At 40.5% G+C, this 25534-nt stretch overlaps 1 protein-coding gene across 8 annotated transcripts in view; it reads right to left on the reverse strand.

The window, feature by feature from the left end:
- Window positions 1–12: 12 nt before the first annotated feature.
- The window catches only part of PECAM1 (platelet and endothelial cell adhesion molecule 1), a 30626-nt gene continuing 5104 nt past the window's right edge, over window positions 13–25534 (reverse strand). The window contains exons 8-16 of one of the 8 annotated variants that reach the window (XM_079323856.1): window positions 23775–24056; window positions 23240–23347; window positions 22356–22383; window positions 18865–18935; window positions 18140–18196; window positions 16868–16936; window positions 12498–12554; window positions 5892–5914; window positions 13–1536 (exon numbers count right to left, since the gene is read on the reverse strand). In XM_079323856.1, the coding sequence (XP_079179982.1) occupies window positions 1507–1536; window positions 5892–5914; window positions 12498–12554; window positions 16868–16936; window positions 18140–18196; window positions 18865–18935; window positions 22356–22383; window positions 23240–23347; window positions 23775–24056 (725 nt within the window). In that variant the 3' untranslated portion in view covers window positions 13–1506. Of the gene's footprint in view, window positions 1540–5891; window positions 5915–12497; window positions 12555–16867; window positions 16937–18139; window positions 18197–18864; window positions 18936–22355; window positions 22384–23239; window positions 23348–23774; window positions 24057–25534 lie in introns of all 8 variants that reach the window. The other 7 variants (XM_079323855.1, XM_079323860.1, XM_079323859.1 and 4 more) reach the window with 7 other exon arrangements.

The following is a 25534-nucleotide window of genomic DNA, read 5'->3' on the forward strand; positions in this document are numbered from 1 at the left end:
TCCAATGCAAAGTTCAATTCAGAGTTTTCTTTATTAAAATACCTTTTCACATTTCTTATACTAACGCATTTGCATGGACACTCATGGGATGCTGAGAGAACATTTGTCAACAGAAGAGAGCTATGAAGTCAGTCAGTTGTGACAGGCTCATGATACAAACAACATTTGCACAGGGAAAAATAAATTAGAGATATTAATCAGTACTGGAGTTTGAAATTTTAAACATTTGGCGTGGAGAATATAAACCCCTTTTGTGTTTCTTGATGTTTTTGCACCTTTGATGCAATGCTTAAAGCAGAAATTATATCTATACAAACCCATGGCTTCTTTTTCACTAGTTTCTAATTATAATGAGGACTTTCTTACCTGTGGCCCAGATGTTATAGGAATTTAATTTGCATTAAGCAAAAGAGATCAATTGCAATGTCCAAGGCCAGCTGGTTAAGGGGTTGTGGGCAGTATTTTTTTCTCTTTTGTTCTGTGTTCTTTTTTTAAACTAATGCAGATGGGATAAACATGGGCTGCAGGATTAGATCTGTGTCCAAACTAGATCTGTGTTAGTGGTTTACCATACTATAGAGAAAAAGGATAGGTATAGAATTCCATACTGGACAAACTGGGCACATGTACAACTTCAGATCTCTCCTAAAATCAAAGGAATAAGGATTGTACATAACAGGATTTTCAAGTACAGACTCACTGACCTGGGTGTGTTATATCCACTCAGTGAAGACTTATCATAGAATCATCCAAAATAACTGTGATGGACAATCATTTCTTGACACTCCAAATTAACCAGCAAACATCAGAACTTTTAAAGGGGAAAAAAGAATAAAGACAGTTTGTGCCTCTGGTAGAAGCACTTGGTAAAGTCTGAATCTCTGAATAGTTATTCAAGTTTTTAGGGAGCCCAGAGCTCACTCTTCCCTCAGGCCCTCCCTGCAGTGTCACATCCCTGTGGGTTATAACTGAGCTGGCTCCAAGCCTGGTAGCAGTCCAGCTGCTGCAGCACAGGGAGCTCAGCACAAGCTGCAAGATCCTGTCCAGGTACATCCATGGCTGTGCTGAGCTCTATTCTGCCTCAGTGGTGGCACTGATAACCAACTTAGCGAGTTTAAAGCAAGCTTAGATATTTCTATGTCCTACTGGTATCACAGTAGTTGCTGCATTGTAGAAATGTACTTCCTCAGCTGTAGCTCCCCCGTTGTTCCCTTAGAGCATGACAAATTGGAGGCAAAAAAGGCAAAATTGCATTAGCGGGAGAAATTACAGATGAGAACCTGGGTCAGTGGTTTCTAGAGCCACTTTCCTATGAGAATTTTTATTCGTAATTTTTTTTCCATTAAATGCTTTAGGAACATCTCTATTGTTTCTCCTAAGGAAATAAACTTTGAAAAGACGAATCTGGCGAACTCATAAATAACTGCTGCAAAGCCTTTGAAATACTTGCAACATCTTCCATCTTGGCTTGTTTTCTTCTCCCAGCTGATCTTTGAGGTGACTGCTCTAGGTAGCATCAGGATGCCCATATATTCTCTGCTGGCAAAAAAAAGCAAAAGAGAAAAAAACGACGTGTGAGTGTAACTGTGCCCCTACCCTTTGTCCTGTAACATGTCCCTTAGAACTCTCCACAGTGAGCTAATAAATACTCACTGTTCTCTGGAGAGACATTGGTATTATCTTCATCAGAGAGAAAAAGAAGCATGACAGTGGGAAATTTAGAGTAACAGTTAGAGGCCAGACTCCAAAACTGTTAATCACCAAATCTGTAAGTGGGTGTTTACTGATACAAGTACTTTAAAGGGAACTGCTGGCACTTAACACACCTGGAAGGCAGATCCCTTATTTACTAGATGTTCAGCTGCCACAGTCAGACCCCAGCATCAGTCCCAAGAGAATGAGAACCTTTCCCTAAGAACTGGTGTCTCACAGGGAGCAATGCAGCATCTGACTTCTGGACACTGCAGGAGCTGTGCCAGGGGTCATGTCCAGCACCCAGCAGGGGCTGAATCCTGGCACTGCAAGCACAGAGGGCAGACAGAGCAGTCCTCCACATCAGCCAGAGGGAATGGGCACAGAGAGAGCCCAAACTTCATTGTTTTCACATTATATGACAGAAATAATTCTGTCCACTGGGGATTCACAACTGTCAAGTCTTTCCTGACATCAGCTGCCAAATTAAGTCTCCCTCCAACAGATTTCTGCTCTGGGTACATGGTGGCCTCTAACCTACAGTTCAGTGTGTCAGCACCGAGGCGCCTAATTCCTTTTGTGGACTTACCCCCAAAGGATTTGCCCCATGAGTCAGAGGAATTCCTGGTTTATAATTCAGTGTTTATTTCAGAGTATCACCTTGATTTTCATATCCTGACTGCCTGAAATCCACCCCCCACAGTTTTAACTGGACACATCCTTCATCTTTTCCTGTCTGAAACTATTGTGCCATGTTACTGTGCACAGTGAAACACAGGCTGGGTCCCCCTTTGGAGCTGACAACGTGAATTCCTTCACCACTGAGAAAATATTTTTGGGATCACCTGAGTAAAATGAGAAACTAGCTGAATAGCACCTAGAAATTCCTCCAAAGAGATGTAAATTGCACAGGTTTCTGTCTCAGAGGGCACATGGTGGTTAGATAAATAGGCAGCTAAAAGTACACAATGTCCTCATGTACTGCCAGTCCTCCTGAACCCCTCGGACAGAACCAACAAACAAATACACAAACACGTCTAGGAGGCAGCAGGAGAGGAGGAGATATGAAGTCAGAACATACTGCTGAGGTAAATTTGACACAATACCAATTAGTGTTTGGCGAAGTGGCTATCTCATTGTCAAGATATTTCCTTCAATATGTTTTCAGAAACTGGGACCATTAAATAACTTAGAAAGATTGCCAGCTCTGATTTCAGGAAGGAAACCTCCTCCCAGTTCCTCTCTAAGTAATTCATTTCTTTTGCAAATACTTCCTATGGATTGCATTTAAGATACAAGTTTCTGAAACAGAGGAGATGGAGGGAAGCAACCCCTGACATAAAACCTCAGGTTCCTTTCTAAAAGAAACCTAAAGTTCTGGACCTAAAAACCCAAGACATTCAGGCTCAAAGTACTCTGGACTGCAAATCAGTCACAATCTGTACTGCAGTTGAGCCTTTATATAGTTCAAGTAATTCAAACTTTGACTGATTATTTCTCTAATGCATCACCTTTCTTGACATAATATAAACACTCTCAATGCTCCTGTGTCAGTACACAGTGTTTACTAAAAGCCTGAACTCAATTTTGTGATGGTCACTCAGTGAACAAGAAGCAAAGTTCCTAAATTTCCCTGCTGGATTATATTTATTCTGACAGAAGCTATTTAGGGCCAAATGCACAAAAGCAGGACTCTAGCAACTAATGAAGATATTTGCTACATCTTCCTTCTCTACAGTGAAGTTTTCTGTTCTGTCTGTGGCATCTGAAAGAGCAATGCAGAACTGAATGCTAACAGTCTTTATCTGGGCACATTATTGGAATTTAGGGAGTTAAAACAACATTGGGATCTGATGAGTCTCCACCACCATTACTGAAATCAAAAGGCTGTGTATCCTCCCTGAAAACAGAGGTCTTAGCAAAATACTCCTCTCTGCTGTGCCCCTTTATCTCACACTTCTGGAACATCTATTACTTCCTAAACAGAGTCGAATTCTACAAGTTTTCTGACAGGCCACAGCAGCCAAGTGATCCATCTGGCACTCCCTGTGATTCAGATGCCAGCTGACCAGCCAGGCTCCTGCAGGGCTCCACTCTCAACAAGAGAGCAGCAGATCAAATGCAGCTTCACCTCTGAGCCAAACACTTAATTTGGCTATCAAGGAGCTGAACAGCTGGGAGGAAGTTTAAGCCACTTGATCACTTTATAAGGAGCATTTTCCTTTTCATGAGTAGGATCAACAACTCATCATTTGGACCAAATCTCTGAGATACATCACAGCTAGGCATGTGTAAAAATGACTACTGAAAAAAAAAAAAACAATTGCAAGGAAATTATGATGAAAAGCACCTTAGTAGCTCCCTGCCTCTTCTGTGTTCATCTGTGTGGCCTGTAAAGTGTTGGGAGGTAAATAGAGGGAATGGAAAAATCCATGAAGAAATTCATCTGTCCAGTCCAATTTTAGGTCACTTATTTGGAGAGGGAGGTGATGCTTTTGTCACAGGCTTTATTGTGAACAGAAGTGGGAATTTAATCAGCAGAAGACAAGGCTCTGTTCTTTTGCTATGTCCTTTAAAGCACTAATAATTTTAAAAAAGGAAGAGCTACTGTGTTAATACATGAACAGTATACCTAAGGAAGGGACAATGTCTCAGACATGAACTGAATAAGGCAGCTTCTAGGAAAACTCAAGCAAGATGCAAGTGTCATAAAACTGACTTTGCTCTGGGGTGTTTCTGAAAATGAGATTAGTTTTACAGAATAACTACTTTTATTACCCTTCTACTGCTAACACCAGAGTAATAAAAGAAACACAAAGAAAGCACTGCCCTAAGCTGACACTTTTTTTCCTTGAACCTGACATTACTTCATAGATTGTCTGGTTCAGCAAGCTGTAATAGCCCAATTAATTATGAAAGTGATTCGCACAGGGTGGTCAGTTTATTTTCACTGACTTTTTATTGTATTTCCATGGAGAGATATTTTAGCCACTTTTGGCCACAGGAAAACAAAAGAAAACATCTTCATGTCCATGACAAATTATGTAGGTTGTGGAAAAAAAGATGACAAAACCTCCTCCCTGAGCTTACACCTCATGTCTGTCACAACCACCCTTGACCATTTTTTCTTTTGTGTTGGACCAGGACAAACTTTCTTCTGCATAACTCTCCAAGGAATGTCTGGTATAACCCAGGGGAGGGTTCAGCTCAACATATTTTTAGAAAACTGAGAGCAAAGAATAAAAACAAACCTTTAAACTAAGAGAGACAATGACAGTATAAACTCTCCTGGCCTGTGCTAATATGAGTCTGTTTATTGTAGCACAATCTGTGACCTTCAGTGCACTGCCCAGTGTCTGTAAATAATACAATGGGCTGCCTGTGTATCCCATGGGGATGGGAGTGCTGATGGAGCCTTTCAAAAACTCAAATGGATGCCATAAGCTGGCGTAGAGTGTGCTATTGTGATTCTTATTTATGAGTCTCTCCTTTTTTTCTTTTTAAGTACAAGCCCCAAAGTCACAAAGTGGGTGGCAGAAAAAAACAACTTTTTGCTTAGTCTGAGTTGGATTTGATAGCATATCTAACATTCATAAAAGTGCTCCTGAAATGTGAGTTCCCTGCCCCTCAGATCTCCTGAGAGCAGAATAACAGCTCATTCAACATATTTGTTCCATTTAAAAAAATTCCATATTCTACATGGAATAAAAAAATTCGCATTCAATTCCAAATTCCATCCATAGTCACTGCCTTCTCAGCACTATGAAGCTGTTCACCATCTACAGAACCTTCACAAAACTCCACATTTTTAGCTGAAATCCTCCATATATGGTTGGTACTAGAGCAATACCCAGCTATAGCTGTGACCCAGCTATGACCCAGCTTTGTACTCTGCAATAAAAACTGCCTTCAAAATTTCTTACAAGGTCTCAGGTTACTGCCAGCCCTTGGAGTCATCCCACCTGCTCTACCAGTGGATGAAAACAAACCCAGGAGGAAAGAGCCACAGATAGTGAATAAACAGAGAATTGAAAGCCTGATTTGTAGAAATACATACAAAGAGATTGCCCCATATCTGTCCTGCAAAGGTCCTGAGCATCAAATAAACCACACCAACACCTGAGCACCATCTCACTAGATGCACAATCATCTCAACCCATGTCACTCTATTTAACTGCTTGTATAAAATATATACTTACAGAATGCCTGTTTTCCATAGAATCTGCAAAATAAAATACAATGTATAAATTATGAAATGGCACCTTGCAGAGTGACCAGTTTTATGTTCCAGAAAATACAGGTGTAGGTACTTCAGCCTCTTTGTTCACTTTGCAATGATGTAAAATTCCTACCTACACCTAAGGTTAAAACCTCTGGGCTTTAAGGAGTATCCAAGTTCTAGTTTAATCCATGTACAGAGGTGAGAGCTGACATTTCAAAACTCACATTGAACAGGACCTGTTTGGCAGCTTTCCTGATCATGTGCTAGAGCAGAAGTCTCTACTGAGGGCACAATCTGTTACTGGACAAGAGTCTTCCTTTTAGAGGCAAGTTCTCATCAGCATTTTACTTCCTAATTCAATTCCTTGCCAGGAAAATAATGTATTGCAGAAATTAAGTAGAGGATATAATTTTCAGGGTAAAAATAACATCTTGCTAAGACACCAGACATTTTATTAATAAAAAGTTTCTTATTCCTAATGAAAAACCTGAGGGTCAGCAAGCTCTTTTCTTTTAGGCTCAGTGAACTTTAAGACTGAATTAGACTTTTTTTTTTTTTTTTTTTAAGTGGGTTTAGCTATTTAGAAATTTCACAGAATGTATTTAAATACTGACACATAAATATTTCTTTCCCCTCTCAATGTATCTCCAGTTTTAGAAGAGGACTTAAAGTCTTGTTAAAAGTGTTCATCTGTACATTCTGTTGAGATATTTCACATGAGATAACAGTAAGTGCTGAGTCTTGAAGGATATTTTTTTGAAAAGTGTATCAGATTCACTGGAGAGAAGCTGTGTGAAGGAATTGGACTCAGCCTCTGGGTTCATCTTCCCAGTATTTTTATATAAATGGGGATTAGTTTCTGCATCTATGTTTTCTCAAATTATGTATATTTTAAATAGCAAATTTAAAAATCAGTCTTCCTTCCATAGGCAGAACACAAATGTAAATTTTGGGAAGTTCTCTGAAATCACTGAATGAAGGACATTATGCTGAGTACTACTCCCATTATTAGACCCTAATAAAAGTCTTTTAGAAACTCCCTTGTCAGCCAGGAGAAGTAACAAGGAAACTGAACACAGGTGAAGGTCTCTGGCACGGTACATTCAGAGTTTTCAACCCAGAACTTTTATCTTAAGAAAAGGATTAAAATCTGAGCTGACTACAGCACCTTACAGCAGTGCATGAACTCAATTTCAGTATAAAACTGATCTCAGTGTTTGGCAAGATTGATCCACATATTTAGACATTAGGAAACAAAATAAGAAGATACACAGAACACACACAAAAGAATTTTTGTGTCCTGAAAGCCAGCAAAATTGAACAAAACCACTGCTGACCCTACATCAAAGCCTGGCTTTAAGTGGACAAAACCATACATAAGGTTTATGAAGTGAGGCATTAACAAGCTGTCGTTTAGTCTCTGTCACAATGTATTGTTCTCACAGGAAGGAGGAAATGAGAAATTTTGTGTAAATTCCAGACTTCAAACAACGGGATGTTGGCTACCCAAAGCTTGGAGGTCACAGTGACAGTGATCCTTGTTACCTGTCACCCACATCCAGAGCTCTGGGGCTGGCACAGAGCTGAGTGTCACAGCTCTGCCAGGAAATGTCACCCTCTGTGCCTGGGGAAGGGCTGCTGGAAGCCTGGGTGATTTCTACCAGGTACCACATAAATAATATTAAATATAAATAATAATAAAGGCACAATGATGCAGGCTTTTGCTGTAAAAAAAAAAAAAAAAAAAAAAGAGGGTGTTTTACTTTTTTACTAGTTTTACTGTAGAACTGAGAGATTTTTAGTAACACCTGGTTTTCTCTTACTGCCAAAAATGGGGAATTGTGAAATGCTGTGCTAGACACACAAAAATTGGTCAAGCTTCTGCAGAAGCTCCATGTTTTGTGAAAGGAATCAGAGCTGAAGGTCTGATGCTGGTGATTTCTAAAATATTCCCAAGTCTAAAAGAAGTAGGTGGTTTTACGGATTTCTGGTGGATCTAAACTCTTGCTATTGCTTCTAGTTGATGAAGTTTTAAATTCAAAGAACACATTTTTACACATATAGCAGGAATTTAAGACACTGTCACCCCCACCTGCTCTACCATTTCCCATTGCTAGAGGTTATGGAGAGGAGAACATGTGCCTAAACAGCTGCAATTGCCAATCCACCTCCAGCCCTGGTGAAAGCCAAGATGCCAGACTATGAACCAAAGGTGCTGAGCTGCAGACACACAACATTTCTGCCAAGTCCTTTAGTGGAGCAGCAGCTTCCATCAGGGAATCTTGGCAGGCAGCTTGGGAACAGCTCTGACATAGGGCATGCACGTAATCCAGCTCTGCATTGGAGGTTCAAGCAAGGTCAGAAGCTCCCTGCTGCATATTTGTGCCTCACTGAAACCATCTGGCTTTGCCTCATTTCTGGCTGAAGCTATTGTAAGATTTTGGCTCTGGAATCAACGTCTCACAGATCCAGGCCTTAGTCTAGAATATGTCTAGAAATATAAATATCCAAAGAGTTTTTACATTGGAGAGAGGACAAGTTATTTGCATGGGTTTGGACTGCCTGCAACTATTTTGTGCTCATAATACCTGGAGTTCTGAAGAACACAATGAATCCCCAGACCATGTGAGGGAAATTCTGGCTAAGATGTAGGTGGTAAGTCTGAGGCTCAGTAGCAGGAAAGTATTTGAGCAGATTTCCTGATTGCTAGAGCTGATTTCAAATAGATTTGTTCCAAATCTCTGAATGCAATGGGGATTTCTCATGCCTCTTTCCACTGGGATATGTTTATTTTTCCATAGTACATTGTTGGTTGCTGTAGAACTCTTAGAATTTCCTGTCTCACTGCTGCAATTGCTTCCAAGTGACCAATTCATTTTTCCAGACTTAGCAGCATAAAGGCTGGCTCTGCATTTTGTTTGCTGGATTTCCACTTTCCTAATAAGAAACTGGGAATTGTTATCCTGCAAAAAGCCACAATGAGCTCAGTCCAGTGCACATAAGATCAGTGCAAAGCCTATCACTGGGTTCTGTGAGCTTTGGGTCTGACACACAGCAAAGACAGAGTTCACTGAAGGAGCAAGAATGTACCAATAACATCATCTTCCACAAGAAGTGTCCTGGAAAAAAGTGAGGAGATCTGTGAGCTGGCTCTGATCCTTCTCAGCAACACAAACAGGACTATCCAAGTGCCACCCAAGAACTGGGATCAACCTTGAGGGAAGGGCTGGAGCTGAGATAAAGAACCAGCATGGAGATGCTTGGGCTTCCTGCCCCTGCTGCCTCTTGGGAAGATGAAAGGTGTGATGGAAATAAATCATGCCTAAAGAGCCTCCACCCAGACAGGGAACTGGTGTGTGACACATTCTGACCCTCCCTGAGGAAGAGCTGCAGGACTCCAGCTCAGGGAGGCAGCAGGGCCACAGACACTTTATCACTGCTGCAGCCTGGTGATTCAGACAATTGCTGCTTCCCTTGAGCTCTGGACTGTATCAGTTCCTTCTGAGGCTGGGCTGGATATTCCTGACTCACAACATGCTTTGGCTCTTTCACAGAGCAACCAAAGAAAGCAAGATTTTAAGGAAATTAGTTTATCCTGGTAAGTTTGAAGGACTTTTACACAAAGGTGTTACTGACCTGAATGGCACTAACTGTGACCATTCCCCAACCTGCCATTCAGATGTAAGGTCTGATTTCAGGTTGAGGCTTGAAGTTTTTGGTATTTTATGTAAAATACTAAAGCAACAGCCCAGTGGTCTAGAAAAGGCTTTAAAACAATACTCAGGTGAACATCCTGAACACTAAGTATGTTCCTGAATTAAATTAATCTTTCAATAACAATGCAAGGACAACTTCTTATCTCACTGTTGCCTGCAAAGTGAGCAGCATCCTCCTTAAATTCTCATTACAGCAGAGGAAATCCAGCATCCAACCAACCAGAGATTGACGTTATTTGACTTTCAATCAAAACATACCTGACTAGAATGGTATTTCATAAATTACCTGTTTTTCACACTGCAAATGAGTTAACTGTAGTTAACCACATGCAGGTCTTTTGGGATTTTAAATGTTTCTGTCCATCCCTAGTGTAAAACCACCTCCTGAGTCCTGGCACTCAGAATGAGAAAAACACAGCAGGGAGGATGAGGAGTCTTACCCACAGTGTGGTGGAGGCTCTCAAGTGGTAGAAGCAGGAGATAACATAGCCAGCACCAGGAAAATAAAAAGAAAAGGAATAATGATAGATGTTCAGCACAGTGCCAGTGTCCTGGGGCTTGGGAAAGCTCAGAGTATTATTGGCACTATGGATACATGGTGCAGATTTTGGATAAGAACAAGCAACATCTATGGAACTCCAAATACAGGAGTTGTTACTGCTATGGCATCTGCCTTACTGGGGATAGCATTGAGAGCTGTCAGAAAAATGAAGAGGAAAAATGTTTTAGCTCAGTCACAAAGAATTGCATCAGACATAACAATTACTGACTGTTCTTCAGCCTCCTCTCTAGTGCACACAATTTCTGGAATGCACAGACAACCCCTTCAAAAGACAAAACTCTTATGAAGCACTCAATTCTAATTGAACCACCTTAGTTACCTACAAATAAGTAATAATAAAATGTTACATAGTTCTTAGGGGTTAAATCTGTCAAACTGGGTTTGACACCAAGTCCTAAACTCATGTGATTTCCCCAAGGACACGTTTGTCTGAATCATTGCCTTCCTGATGCAGGTTGTACTCCTGGGCTTTTGCTCAAAAATATCAAAGAATAGAATGGTAAATCAACTTCTGCACCCACTAGTTATGTTCAACATCTGTCACAATTGGCATAATTTAATATGCTTATATTAATACATATTAAAGAAGACAGAATATTTCATAGGGATCCTCCACTGCATTTACACTTCACCACCTCACAAACACACAGCCTATCAAAAATCCAAGGTGGTGTTACATGAACTGCAGCAGCACTGCACTGCTGGGTGATGCACTGCTTATCTAATTGAAACACTTTTCCTGTGTATCAGTCAGGAAAAACAGACGTGATTGAAACAATAATCTGGTACTGTGTTTCCAAGAATAACTGAAACTGTAGAATGTCACACATAAAAGAGCAGGTGGACTGCAAGATTAAGGGGTGTTTGCAGATCCTCTGGCTCCTCCAGCTCAGTCTTTCAATCATATCCCATTTTACTCCAGTTCCCACCTTATGCTATTACAGCCTTTTTAAGGGCTATTTGAATTTCAGCTCTGCTGTTCCAGCCTGGAGTTTGCATTTTTCTGGTGCATTCCCCATTCTGTGTGCTGGTGAGGGGTGGGATGGTCACTCACACCTGGTGGGCAGGTGAGAGTCACACAGCAGCTGCTGCAGCTTTTTATAGGTCCAGTTCACATTCACTGGAGAACATCTCAGAACATTTGTGGCCTTGGGGTTTAACCCTAAAATAAACTGTGTTTTTTTCTCTTGGTGGTGCAGCATGAAGTGCCTGGCAACGCTCTTAAGTGTGAAAAGTATTCTGATTTGCACTGCTAGGCTGTGAAAAATGAGTACAACACACAGGCACAGCACCAAGGATTCCTTTGCCACTGTTGTCACCCTCTAAACACTTTGCCTTAAATGGATGACCTAATCTCTCTGTTTATTCAGCTGTAAAATGGAGATAAAAATTGCCATGTAAGTCCTAACAAGGGAAAATTAAGTAATGTTTTCTAAAGTATGTGGAGACTCTGACATAAAAAATTCCCCAGAGACAGAATATTGTGTCAGAGGTGGGAAATGCCTTATAGAAAAAACCAGAAAATTAAAGCACAACCACCAAAAATTAAAAATGGCACAAAACAAAGACTGAATGGGGACAAAATGTGAACGGTTTGCAGCCCTAATATTTACAAATCTAGACTTCCTAACACAAAGAGAGGAGAGGAAATCCTTTCTGATTTAGACTTTGACAAACTATGATGAAATAACCTACTTTCAACCCACTGTCTCTGAACTCATTAGTGCCAGAACATTTATAGACAGTAATTGCCAGCATGATGCTACTGCCCACACACGTCTGTGTCAAAATAATCATATTGCTGAAATTATCATATTGCTTTAAAGGCTTTTAGAGGCTGTTGGTGGAGGCTTTAAAGATATTTGCTAGAGTTACACCCAAAGCAAATGGAATATTTTACAGCATGTGACAAACATAATTAAAAGACCAATGTTTCTCTTGAGCAGTTTGAGATAACAGGATGTAGAATCCTGATCCCTAACAGAGATCTAGATTCAGATCCAGATCTTTGACCCAAATATTCAGTAGATCCAGCACAAATGGGCTGATGAAGTAGATGTTACAAATGTTAATATCTCTGATTTATGAGGAGCCATGGAGATGTCATGTAATTTATCAACTTCTGTGATTTTGTAGCTGCACTTTGGTATGTTCCTACATGACTTGCAGCTCTTCTTTTTTATGGCACTTATGTTCTAAATATTCAGCCTAAATATTACCTTATAAAATATTCAGTCAGAAATGTATCCCTAACATCTACACACATGCTTCCTTAAAGTGTTTAATTTTTCACTAGCTTACTTACCATTATTAGTTTTTCTGATTTCACTATAAACTGTTTCAGTCCCCTTCTGTTCAGGAGCTGGAAAATGTATGGGCACAGAATCAATTCATTTTCTTTTCTTAATTTTTCTTTTTGCTTGTTTTTTTTTGTTTGCCTTATGAAAAGCTCCTTAAACAAAGAGAACACACTTTTTTACTTTCAGTCTATGAAAAGGCAAGTACAACCCCCTCCCCAAACCCAGCCTGTAAGGGTCTGAGAGAAGGATGTCTCCCTCTATATAAAAATGATGATGAAAATCTGCTGACCTTTTAAATTTGACTTCAGCATTCTAAAAATCTCTTCTGAACTTGAACCAATACTGCTTTAATTTCACAGAGATATCTACCACTAGAGAACAGTTTCTCTGGACCACTTCGTAGAGCTTCTTCAATTTGTTCTAAGGATTTATCACTTGGGAGACTACAAACACTTTTGGCAACTAGCCCGATTAAATCTTAAGGGCACTTAAAAAAAGGGCAATTAAAAAAAATTAAATTGCTGTAGTTTGGGAAATGTCTCAGAAGAATATTTACAGATTTCACACTGCACAGCTTCCATTTGATGCTATCTGGGAAAGGTCTCCTTTTGGACAGAGCCTTGTCTAAAGGCCTGAAAATAACAAGAATCATTTTCTCTGTGGTCAGCAAAAACTTCTGGATTAGAACAATCTCCTGGGATTATTGTATGGCTGTAGTTTAGAAATCCCTGGGCAATCAAAGTGCTCCAGAACTGTGCATTTAAAACCACTTTCTTCACTTGCTGTAAAGGTCAGTGATGGCAGAGTCCAGGAGTTTGCTGTTCATGGATCTCAAAGCACTTCAGAAACACTCATCCATTTCAGTTAAACTGAGCCTCCTGGAAAACCTCAGAATTCTACCAGTATCACCTCCAATTTCTCTGGACCTTCAACAAACCAAGAAGTTAAATTTTCCTAGGTAAAGTTAAATTAAAAAAAAAAAAAAAAAAAAAAATTGTTTCCTCTTTGGAAAAAAAAAAAAAAGTAAAGAAATTCACATTTCTGGATACAGAATCCTGTGCTTTAGCTATTAAAAACCCCCAACATTTAAAGAATTCAGACATAATGATTTGCAGACTCAGAGTCAGGACTGTTACTGTTTTTGCATTTCCCTGAAGACCCAAGTGTCTCTGGCACCACTTTCTGAATTCCCAAAGATAATTCCATTAACTTTTTTTAAAATTCTGTTCAGCATCCTTTAAATGCTGTGAGCTAAAACATCAGAATGGAGTTGTAAAACTGCTAATAATTTAAACAATAGCAGCTACACTTCCCCAAGTGTTTAATCTCAGCTTTCAAAGTTGCAGGTTTGGCATGAACTTGTTTTGCAAAAGATCTCAAGGTATATTTCAAATGCTTACAGACTACTTCTTAAATGATCAATTCAGTTTCCAGTGAAGTAAGAATTAATGTTCTTAGAATTTTAATAAAAGGTAGCTCATTTTGTTTAGGACTCTTTTTTTAGCCCTTTTTAAGGTCCTAAACCTACTCCTATTGACTCTGTGCAAAGTCTTGGTTGCAGGCATTTTCCTTAGTTTGCTTTTTTATTTTTCTATCAAACCCACTTCATTATATTGTGATATAATGCCACTGCCCATGTTATTTCTTTTGTCAATCTTCCAAAAGTCATCATAGCACAGAAAAAATGTGCCAAGAGAAATTACTTGGATGATTTGACATTTTGTTCCCACTAATTTTATAATGCTGATAACTAACCAGATATAAAAGTAAAATAAGGAGAACATTCTTACTGAGCCATGCCTAGCAGTTTCTGCCTTGTCACTTTAGAAATATTTCCTGATCTGACTTTAGCCCTTGATTTTGGTTTTGCTCAAATTCACAATAAAGGGTCTAAATCCCTTTACCATCTTTTTTCTCAACTAAGCTTTAGAAAAGACAAGCACTGTATTTGTGTCAAGCATACAAACTTGGTAAGCATTGAATTTAATAATTCCAGAAAGAAGTATTCCAGAAATTACCAGATAGCTCAGACATTACTTGAAAAACAAGGTAAAACAATGTTTTCAAATGCAGATAATTCTTTACTGATAAAGACAAGGTGTACATCCTTCTACAATAATTTCAACTTGTTTTGAAGTGACATTCAATCAATTCCAATTCCCAGAAGTGACATTAAGGCAACTGTTACAGCTTAGAAACTGCAGCATTTATTGCAGTGGCCTTTCACAGTACACAGAATATGATTCTCCTGCTAACATTAGTATTGACATTGACAACAGTGGCAGGAGGAACAAATGATTGGAAAGATAAATTAAATTGAGGTTAGGCCAGAAAGATCAAAGGAATCTGCAGTTCCTCAAAAGGCAGAAAGAATCTATGTGTAAGCTGCTGGATGAGCAATGTGTGCCCAGAGAAAAAAATAAATGGGATCTGCTTTGTCTTCATTCAGAAAATAGGAGGAATCAAAAGAGGCATAAAAGGGATTTGGAGCAAGGTGATAATCTGCAAGTTCTGTTCCCTAGGAAGGGCTGGTCATACCCACACACAGACATGAAAGAATATTATGACTGGAAACAAAACTTTACAATAACACCAACATAGCAGAAATATCAGTAGCAGTCCTGTGGCCAAATTGTCTCTGTGGGTGTACATGGTTATTACAAGGGAATATTAAGAAACTTGGCTTTGCTTCTCTTTTCCCAAGAATAAATCTCATCCTGTTTTCATTGTGATAGGCAGTGCAAAACTCAAGGAATTACTTGATTTCATACAGCTCCTTCTATTTAAGCAGCATCCTCAGAGAGGAGCATATTAAATACTTTCAGTGCAGTTTCATTTCCATAACTAAAGCACTCACTGTGTCCTGGGGCAGCAAAGGAAATGGATCAGGGAACTGCTCCTGTCTCTGTATACTCCAGCACAGTTCAGTCTTACAGAATCTATCAGTGTTCTGGGTGCCATGCACAGGTCTGTAGCATGAGGCAGCACTTAATTAAAATAATCTGATCTCATTTACACACCAGAGTAAACATTATTGTGTGGTTTAATGGGGTTCTGTCTACAGAGCATAGATACTATCTTATTACTTAGTCTGATATACAGGAATATAACTATATATCAAGAATGGAAAATGCTGTTTTTATAGGTGTTGATCTTGAGTTTAATAGGGCTTTTAATTTAAATAATGCACTATCATATCTTACTATTCTACACCATTGTGTAGAATGGTGTAGACTCTACAATTGTAGAATTGTAGTGCACACTCAGAAACAGTAGGAACAATTATTAGCCCTATTCTGAAGAAGATAACAACTCTAGTTCTTCAGTGCAGAATTTAGCAGAGGTGGGTAAACTAAAACACAGGGAAGTCTGTGGTGAAGACAGCAGGAAGTGAAAACAGAAAGGACAGCAGGACTGGCTGTTCTGGGAGGGCTTGGCTGCCAAGCCTGAAGAGTGAGGACTCTTGCCCAAACATCTGTGCTATCAGCTAAACAATCATATCTTTGGTCTCTGAAATAAGTGACTAGTCCTTCCTACCAGGAAGAAGGAAATTTATCCATTTCTTCCTCATTCTGCTTCTCATTCAGCTGAAGCAAAGAAGCAAGAGCAGAGCATAAACTTCTCTTGCAGGGTTTATTCAGTCTCAGCTATTTGGAGCTTTTTGCAAATTTTTGAAAGGTTTTACAGCTTTCAACACAAGGCCATAATGGCTTTGGACTTCTCCAGATGACACAGAATTATTGAAGTGGGCATTTGGGTGGATAATAAACTTCCATGGATATTTCTCCTTCAAGGTTGCAACCTCAGCCCCACTCTCAGGTTACTGCAGGGAGGAGGACAAAGTTACCTGGGCATCAACACCCTCATTTCTCTCTTTACAGTGCCACAAAATCCAGGATGATCTACAGGCCTTTCCAGACCAAGAGACTAAATCCACACTGGTTTCCCTTTCTCTACATACAAGTGAATTACAGCTTTGACCCTTCAACCAGTTCCTTTGGAAAGGAGGAAATTCCATTGGTTTCTGTTCTCTCCATTATCTTACCCTATGGAAATCTCAAGTGGTCCTGAGTGAATCTGGTCTCTTTAACACGGATATTTCAGAGCAGACTGCCTTCTGCTTAGAGCCACAGCTCCAGCTGGAGCCTTGCTCCACACAGAGCTCCAGTAAATGGGAATGAGCCCAGGGGAAGAAGTGCAAGAACAGCAGCACAGGAGCCACAGCAGCACTGAGGAGCACAACTGGCAGGAATTGCCAGCACACAAAGCACAACCCTGGCATTGCCAGGTGCCAGTGCCAGGCCAGTGTCAGGGAGCAGCAACTGCCCCAGAGTTGCTCCCAAACATAAACCATAGAGGCTGGAGAGTTTGTTACCTCTGTGAGGATCAAGCGAGGAGACTTCAACTTCAGTGTAATCCACCTCAGCACTCTCAAGGTCAGGTCCTGCCCCAAAAATATCAAGAAGATGTTTCTTTGTAGGACTGCACACTTCATTTGAGCTGTGGGCCTGATCCTGCTGCCACTAAAATTAATGGACAAGTCCTAATTGACTGTGGTAGGTGCAGGACCAGGCTCTGCTGCTGGCAATGGGAGTGACTCTGCCAAGCTCTAAAACCAGCCCATTCCTGAGGCTCATCCCACTCAGAAGGGCAGAGCACCAACCAAAGGCAGCTTTCTGAAACTGTGGGACATGCAAATTGTGCCTAAAACTGTTCCTTGCAATGTAAGACCTCCAAAAGTGGTACAACACCAAATGGAGCAGGGAGTGAGCAGAGCTTCTCCCACACACCTGCTCCAGCTGCTCTTCCCTTTCTCTCCCTGCCATGACATCTTTGTTTCTGTGGCTACTATGGCAGGACACTTCCCATTCTCCACTTTTCTCACATTTCAAGCCATCTTTATGTCTCTCATGGCTTTTCTCATCATCTCTCAAAGTTCTGCTTTGCCAATTAGCCAATTTCAGCACTTTTCTCCTAAGTGGCCTCCAAGCCCCCCATAAAATATTTGGAATGGAACCCATCTTCCCCCTCAAAATGCTTCTCTGCCACAATATCCACAGAAATTATCAGAAATCCAACTTAGACCACTGACTGACAGGTGCTGTAGCTACACACAGCTACAACAGACACAAGAAACAGCTGTTGCTTTCTACTCTGTTTTTCTTAGGTTGGGGATGGTTTTCTATCACATTTCTGTAAGAGCTGGAAGGAACCACAAAGTCATTCGGACTGAAATCTTGCAAAACTGATTTGGCAGATTATTTTATTCAGATTTCATAGCAGGTTATTTTTAGATTTAATTCTTATATATTTCAAGATCCAGAGTAGTGATGAAAATAGAGAAGTAAAAGAAGCAGAAATCTGTAAAAAATCTTGGGTTTTAAACAAATCTGAATATTTGTTATTTAGAACTTTATATTTTGAGTATAAGTTTTATTTTTATACCACCCATCATTAGATGGCCTGTGAGCCAGCACAGATAATTATACTCCATAATGCAATTGATAAAAGGGTCCTATCAGTGTCATTTTGGACATGGGAAAAAACAGATGACCCTATCATTACTACCTCCCTAGTAACATTAGAAAACATCAAGACTTTCAATTATAAAATAATTTTTAAATCTGTTGTTTAAGTATGGAATTACCTTTACTCTCATCAGCTGATTTCATGTGGTTTTCATTATCTTCAATGTAACCTGATCCTAAAATATGAAAGCCAAAATTGAACTGACAAAATATTTATTGTGACCAATGAAATAAATGAGTTTACATTACACAGCTGCAATTCCTACTGTCTTTATCTGTATTTCCATATAACACATTCTACTTTTAGATTCCCACCTAAGACATTCAAGTGGGAAGAATGTGGCTTTCAAAATAATCAGCTAACAAACACCCAAGGGGCAACTTTGTCTATGTCAGGTGCTCTAAACATCATGTCCACCTGTCATTGTCAAGTGCACTGAGATCCTGCAATGAAAGGTGTCCAGGCAAGTTAACATCTCTGCACTGCAGCCACATCACAGAACTGTGTGCCACAGCTCAAATTTCCTCCCTGAAATAATTTTCTTGCAGCTGTGTCAAAAGCAGAAAGTAATTTTCTTTTACCATGATTTCTCCATCTCTGATATTGTCAATTGATTGCCTGGGAGAAGTGTCTGAGCAGACTTATAAACCAATCTGTGTAAGACGTGCTCATAAAAACTGTACAAAGACAAAATGACAGAAGATACCTTGGACAATGTTATTGGCATCCCTCTGCATTCCCAAAACCTTGGGCCCCATTCAAACAGTAACTATGAAGTCCAAAACTTTAAGTAAATGTTTAATTAAACCTACTTACTAACAGTCTTATAGCAAAATATCCTACCTGAATAGTAATTTCCATCACTGGACTGTCTTGTTAGTTTTTCATTTGTCAAGTCTGGAGCCAAGGCAGAACTGAAAAACAAACCAATAAAATTTGATGTAATTATCCAAAACCAGCCAATAAAACCAACAACATGATTATGTGCAAAGATCAGTCACTGTCTGTGCTGACTACCACATATTCTTAACCACTGAAACTAATGAAAATTTTGCCTTTGCTTCAGGAGAAGCACAAGGAAACTTCAAGGTCAAAAATGTTCCCTACTGCGTTATTCTTCTTGAAGACCTCTGTATTTTCAATTTTATTCCCTATTTAAATGCATTCAGATACAGACCTGACATTCTTGTATTTCACTTAGCTGGTCTTTTTGCTATTTTTAGAGTATTTCCTCATCCTGTTGTTGTGTTAGCAGGTGGTACATGAAGCAGAACCATCTATTGTCTGCAGGTGTGTGCTGTAAAAAGCTATACTCATGTGAAGCAAGGCTTACAGCCCTTTATACACAGAAATATTGCACCACCATCATAAAGCAGGTGTCACAGTTTAACCCCAGATAGCAGCTAAACATCACACAGTCACTCACTCACTCTGCCTTGCCATGGAGGGATGGGGAGGATTGGGGAAAGATAAACCCCATGGATTCAGATAGGAACAGTTTAATGATTCAAATAAAGTTAATAATAATAATAGCAATGAAAAGGAGAGAGAGAGAGACAGACAGAAAGATGAACCCAAGGAAAACAAGGGATGCCCTGAGCAGGGATCAGCAGCTCCCGCGGTCCCGGGCTCGGCGCAGCTGTGCTGCCGGGGCTGTGCTCTGATAGCAACCAGCATCTGCTTTATTCAATCTTCAGTAACTCCACAACAGAAAGGTCTTCCAAGAGGTGGGACCAGGCAGCTGCTTCATTTCCTGCATCTCCATGGCTGCTGTACTGAAAGGCCACCAGGATTCTTCTGGGTCCTTGAAGTGTCCGCTCCTGAGCGAGTCTATGCCATGGAACCTCTGAGCCAGGCCCAGTGGGGGCCACACATTTCCACTCAGGCTGGTTTCAGCCTCCAGCAGCAGCTCTTGGAATCCCCCTCCAGAAGCACAAGTGGGTTCTGCCCCTCCACAGGCTGATGACATCAGGGTACACTGTGCACCCGTGTCTGCTGCAGCCTTATTCTCCTGGGGCTGACGTTACAGGACACGTGGTCCACACGGTCCAGCAAACAAGGCTGGCCCTGCCTTGCCCATGGCTGGAGGCAGAGCCCCTCCAGTCTTGCTCATGGGTTTATCCAACTTGCCTCTTGTGAAAATGGAGCAGAATTCCTTTCCATAGGATTAGGAGTAAGATCAGCCCTTCCACTCTGTCTGAGGAACCGCCCACTGCAGACTGCAGCGGCAACTTTCCTCAAAGAACCCCCTCTTGTGATTATTTTTCCTTGCAATTCATGTAGGGTTAAAGTAGAATTTCCATCCCACTTCCTCATTTAGTCTCTGTAGGCCTGCAGAAAAAACCAGGGTCTCCCCTGATGTGTACCCTCAACATCTGCCCTTGACAAAGCAACACTTTCTGTTACCAGCTGAGATTCCAGACCGTGTATGTGGGGAGTAGAATCTATATCCTCTTTGAACTGCTCAACCAGTTTCTCCACAGCAGGGACAAGAGAGAAAGAGATTTTTCTGTGTAGAGCTGTGGAGCCACTGCCTCCACCATTGGTGCCTCTTTGTGTCTCCAAACAACACTGCCAGTGAGTGGGTATATGATGATGGTGCACTCTGGTGTACAAGTTTCTGGTACATGGTTTTTGCACATTAGACTTCATCTGGATCTGTGAGTGACCACGTGTTGTTTGGATCATAATAATTATCTACCTCTAAGCATGGCTAATTCCCTGCTGTACTGGGTACCTCTCATTATGGTCTACTTGTCTGGGTGAAACAACAACTTCCTTGAAGAAATACCTTTTCTTGACAAGAGCTGCCTCCAGAGCCTGAGGACTTGTGTTACTCTTCCAATCACCTTGTCAATTCACCCTTCCCTAAAAAATGATCACAGCTGCTTGGCTTCCCTACTCTCTAATTCCATACCACCAGCCCCATTATCCCAGCATCAGAGCAGCCAGGTCATAATGTTCTTACCTGGATGATGGCTGGAACTTTTTTGCATGTCCCACAGCTCACTCAGGGATAGGGATCAAGTGCCTCTTGTTCTGCCTCTTCCTCCTGCTCCTTTTATGACCCTGCTCTGTCCTTCTATACTAAACAAGACATCCTGCCTGTGCATTTCTCTTGCTTTTTTGAGGGGCAACTGCTACAGACAGGGTTCAGCTGGACCACCCACCCTGGGGTGAGTAATCACAGTGCTTGCTGCCAGGGTTTGAGTTCAACAGTGCCTGGCACTGGACTTTCAGTGCCCACTGTGCCTGTTGTGGGGGTTGGGGTAACTGCAAATAAGTTTTTGAACCACATTCAGCCACTTGCTGGTTCCTACCAATAGGACCATGCTGGTTCCAACATCCCAAGTGTATTCAAATTTTTCCTAATTCTCAAACCCCCTGGTAATTAGGCTGGAGAAGAAAGGGAGGCTGTGGGAAGATGTCTGTCCTCCATAGGCTGGTAGTCCGAGGAATCGTGTAAAAGATGCAATTGTGAATAATTCCCAACAGGTGTCTCCCCACACACAGGTGATGGCAGCGCTGAGACCCGACCAGGTGAGTTAAAACAATACCCTGAGCCCTGCCCCAAAGGCAGCAAACACAGGGTGCAGTAGTAAAGAAAGTGCTGGAGAACACAGCTCTGAGAGCAAACAAATCAACACTGACCAGTGGTTATTAAACTATAAGGAATGCTTGTAACAAACTTGTTTCAACATGCACTGGTCAGATCTGTTGGTAACTTCGAGTGCCATGCTGAGTGCCAAAAAGGGCTGCTGTGGTTTAACCCCTGCTGGTAACTAAGCACCTCCCTCACCCACCCCACTCCCAGTGGGATGAAGAGGATTGGAAAAAGGTAAAACCCAGGTAAGAACAGTTGAGATAAGAACAGTTTAATGTTTGAAATAAAGTAAAATATAATAATAATAGTAATAATAGTAGTAATAATAATAATAATAGAAGAAGAGAGAGAGAAAAGTAAAACTCAGGAAAAACAAGTGATGCTCAATACAATTGCTCAGCACCTGCTGACTGATGCCCAACCCTGAGCACTGACCAGTGCCTCCCAGACAATTCCCCCCCAGTTTCTGTACTGGGAATGACACTGTGTGGTGTGGAAGATCCCTTTGACAGTCTGGCTCAACTCAATCCTGCCTGGCTTCTTGTGCCCCTGCTCACTGGCAGAGCGTGGGAAACTGAAAAGTCCTTGATTTAGTGTAAGCACTACTTAACTAAAACAGCAGTGTTATCAATCTCATTCTCACACTAAATGCAAAACACAGCACTGTACCAGCTACTTAGAAGAAAATTAATTCTATCCCAGCCGAAACCCAGACAGGAAGGCATCTTACCCAGACATCTCCATGGATGGTCCTTTAGCTTGACAGAAAAAAACAAAAACATCTATTAATAAGTTGTATAAGTAAAGAATTTAAAAGTAAAAATAAAAAAAAAAAAAAGTGATTGTCTACTCTTGTCAGAATAATTTCTCCTGGCTATCATAAAATTAATTACCTGATGTCTTTTATCCTGTTTATCTTGCAGGTCCCTTAAATCTCTTTCACAGAAAACCATAGATCCCAAACCCCAGATTTTAACCTAGCCAATTTAAGCAATCTGGGACATACAAACGCTCCAAATTTTCCTAAATAATTTGCCATGTACAGCATATCACAGGATAAATCAGATTTACTAATTTTCTGAAATAGCTAGATCCAAAAAACTATTTTAATGATAAAAGACAAATCCCTAAATGAAATTGCGATAGAGATTGGAAGAAAAAAACTTAATCTCATAAACTAATAATCTAAATTTATTTCATGAGCACAAGAGAAGTAGCTCAATTTTACACTTGAGTTGGGACCCCAAATCAAATTGTTATAGCTCTATAAGGGATCAGAAGCCTCCTCAGGCCCTGTCTGCTTCTACATTGCCTAAGACTGAATTTCAGACCTAGGACTGCATGGGAACAGTGGAATTCTGGCCTGTACTTTACAACCTTTGGTTCCCTAGTGCCTGCCCAGCACTATTTGCTATATGTTTCACCCAATATGCTTGGAAAGCTTCAGCACATTTCCAGCCTAATTTGGGTCCCCCAGCATTTCTAAGTAGGTTCTTTTAATTGTGTTTAGTCATCTCTGAAGCCTCACCCCCACAAGCCTTTACTGCTGAGACAAATGCAAGTTTAAGAGTAACACATTTGTTCTCAAACAAAGAGAAGGGAACCATTCATTACCCTTTTTCTTCTTACGCAAAAACCACCATAAAGCGACGGCTCCTGCTCCTGCCATGGCTGTTAGGACAAAAGCAGCAATGACTCCTTTCTGCCAAGCTGCTAAGATGACTGCAAATAAGAAAAACATGTTTAAGAGAGTAGTTACAGTGATGGGTCAACAATTCCAAATTCTGGAGTTCCTGACCCTTCATTTTACTACAACCTTCTCACACATCGGGGAAGATCTTGGGAGAGACTTGCCTGCCAAGTTCCCTAGTGAACTTCTCCTTTGTGACCAAAAGCTCAGTACATCAACAGCTTGTTTTAGTTTGCATCTTGCTCCTCTGGCTTTTGGGCATCCCCTACATTTTTCTATGTAAGCTGGACAATTTTGGTTTATAAAGACAACTCTCTGTTTAACTTCTGAGAGCAGTGGAACAAAAACCACCAGTAAGGTGGTATTAACCACTCCAGGAAGAGAGTTAGGAACCTCTCAAATCAGATGGCCTCACCTCTAAAGGTGACAGAAGAGGCAGTTTATCATTAATGAGCTCACCACTGATGGTTATTGGCCGGCTCCTCACGTCCATGCTGGCTCTGTTTGAGGCCATGCAATAATAGGTGCCTGTGTCCTTCCTCTTCATTGTTTTCTTGTGCCATATGGTTCTGTCTGAATATTCCCTTACTTCATGCAGAAGAACTTCATGATCAGTTTTTTTAAAAAACTTGAAGTCAATTGGCCAAGATCCTTCTTTCACAGAGCAGAGGAAAGCAGTATCACTGCCAACTTCTACTTCTCCATAAGGAACACTGCCCAAACTGGCATCCCTGATTGGTACTACAGAGGAACACACAAAGAAAACAAATATTGGCACTACTAGAAATAACTTTGATGACAAAATATTGTATTGCAGAAATGCTAGCTTTAATGCTTAGTTAAACAGAGACTGAATGCACAGTATTAATCTTTCTGAACAGCCTCTGCCAGACAGCATCCTCTAGTAAATATTTTTCTACACCCAGAAATAGAGAGGGCACGATAAAGAAACAAAGCAGATACAGGAAGAAATTATATCCATTCCACAGAGGTCAGTCAGTCGCTTTCCTTAAAATCTTTTGAATGCCATTCTGGCCCCAGCCTACAAATTATTTAATTTCCAGAAATAATACACTCAGCAATTCCATTATGTAAATATTTATGGTGCAATTTATGTAGTTCTGCTTTCATAGTTACGTAGAGTTATTTTGTTTTATACTAACTCTGTGGTAACTGTATTCTTGTAACTTTTACTATACAATGGAGGGTGTCAGGAGGTAACAGATTGAGTTCTCCAAAGGCATAAGCAAATCCCAACTTTCAATGGTTACAGAATACAGCAAACAAAGGAGAGAAGTTACTTTGGATTTGAACAAGTTGTAAGATTATGCATAGCCAAACCATTGTTTTTTAGTCTGCTGGTTTACAAATGAAGTACATGAGCAAACACAGAACTAGCCTAGGAGTAGATGAGATTCAGCCTTTGTAATTACAGGGGTAGAAAATGGAAACCCATTACATGATGGGTGTGGAATGTCAGCAGCTTTGCAGAATGTTTGGGATATGAAGCTTGTTTTGCTAAAATTCCCAAAGAAGAATTCTCTAGAAATATCATAAATGTGTTTGAGGGAGGGCTGTAGATAACACAATGCAGATGTAAAGAAGGAATCATTAAAGCAAGACTGGTACAGAAGCAGAGGAAGGAAACCAGATTTGATATGAAAAGATGCTGGTCATGAAAGCTGTATTTGTATTAGGAAGCAGATTTAGATATAAGACATGGGTTACTACAACTGAGCCCCTGATGGTGAGAATTGCTCTGGAAAATATAAGTCCTATTCCAGATCTGGTACAGACAGAAAGGACAGAAAACAGAGAATTCCAAGTCACCACCTCATCAATGGTGGACTGTGGAAGACTGGCTCAACAGGCTCCAGAAAATCACCTTCTCTTCAGAACTTCTCAACAGTGTCACAATATATCCCAAACCAGAGTTTTATCATTCAGCTTCTCTCTACTAGTTAGTAAATGGTGGAACTGATGAATTTAGGGTGAGTCCTAAGGTGCTGTAGTCTGAGTGAATGCAAATGCTGCATTAAAAACCCCGTTTGGGAGCTCAGCAAGAGGAGAGTGTGCAACAATCCAACTGACTCAGAACAAATGCAACAATTCTGGATTTATCTGTTCTAGTCATACACTACTCAGTGTCAAAATTCAGAAGGAAAACAGACTATTAAAGACAAGTTTATCTTGTTAAGACCAACACAATTTGGGTTTAA

Source organism: Erithacus rubecula (genome assembly GCF_903797595.1).
Source record: "Erithacus rubecula genome assembly, chromosome: 20".
Taxonomy (NCBI): domain Eukaryota; kingdom Metazoa; phylum Chordata; class Aves; order Passeriformes; family Muscicapidae; genus Erithacus; species Erithacus rubecula.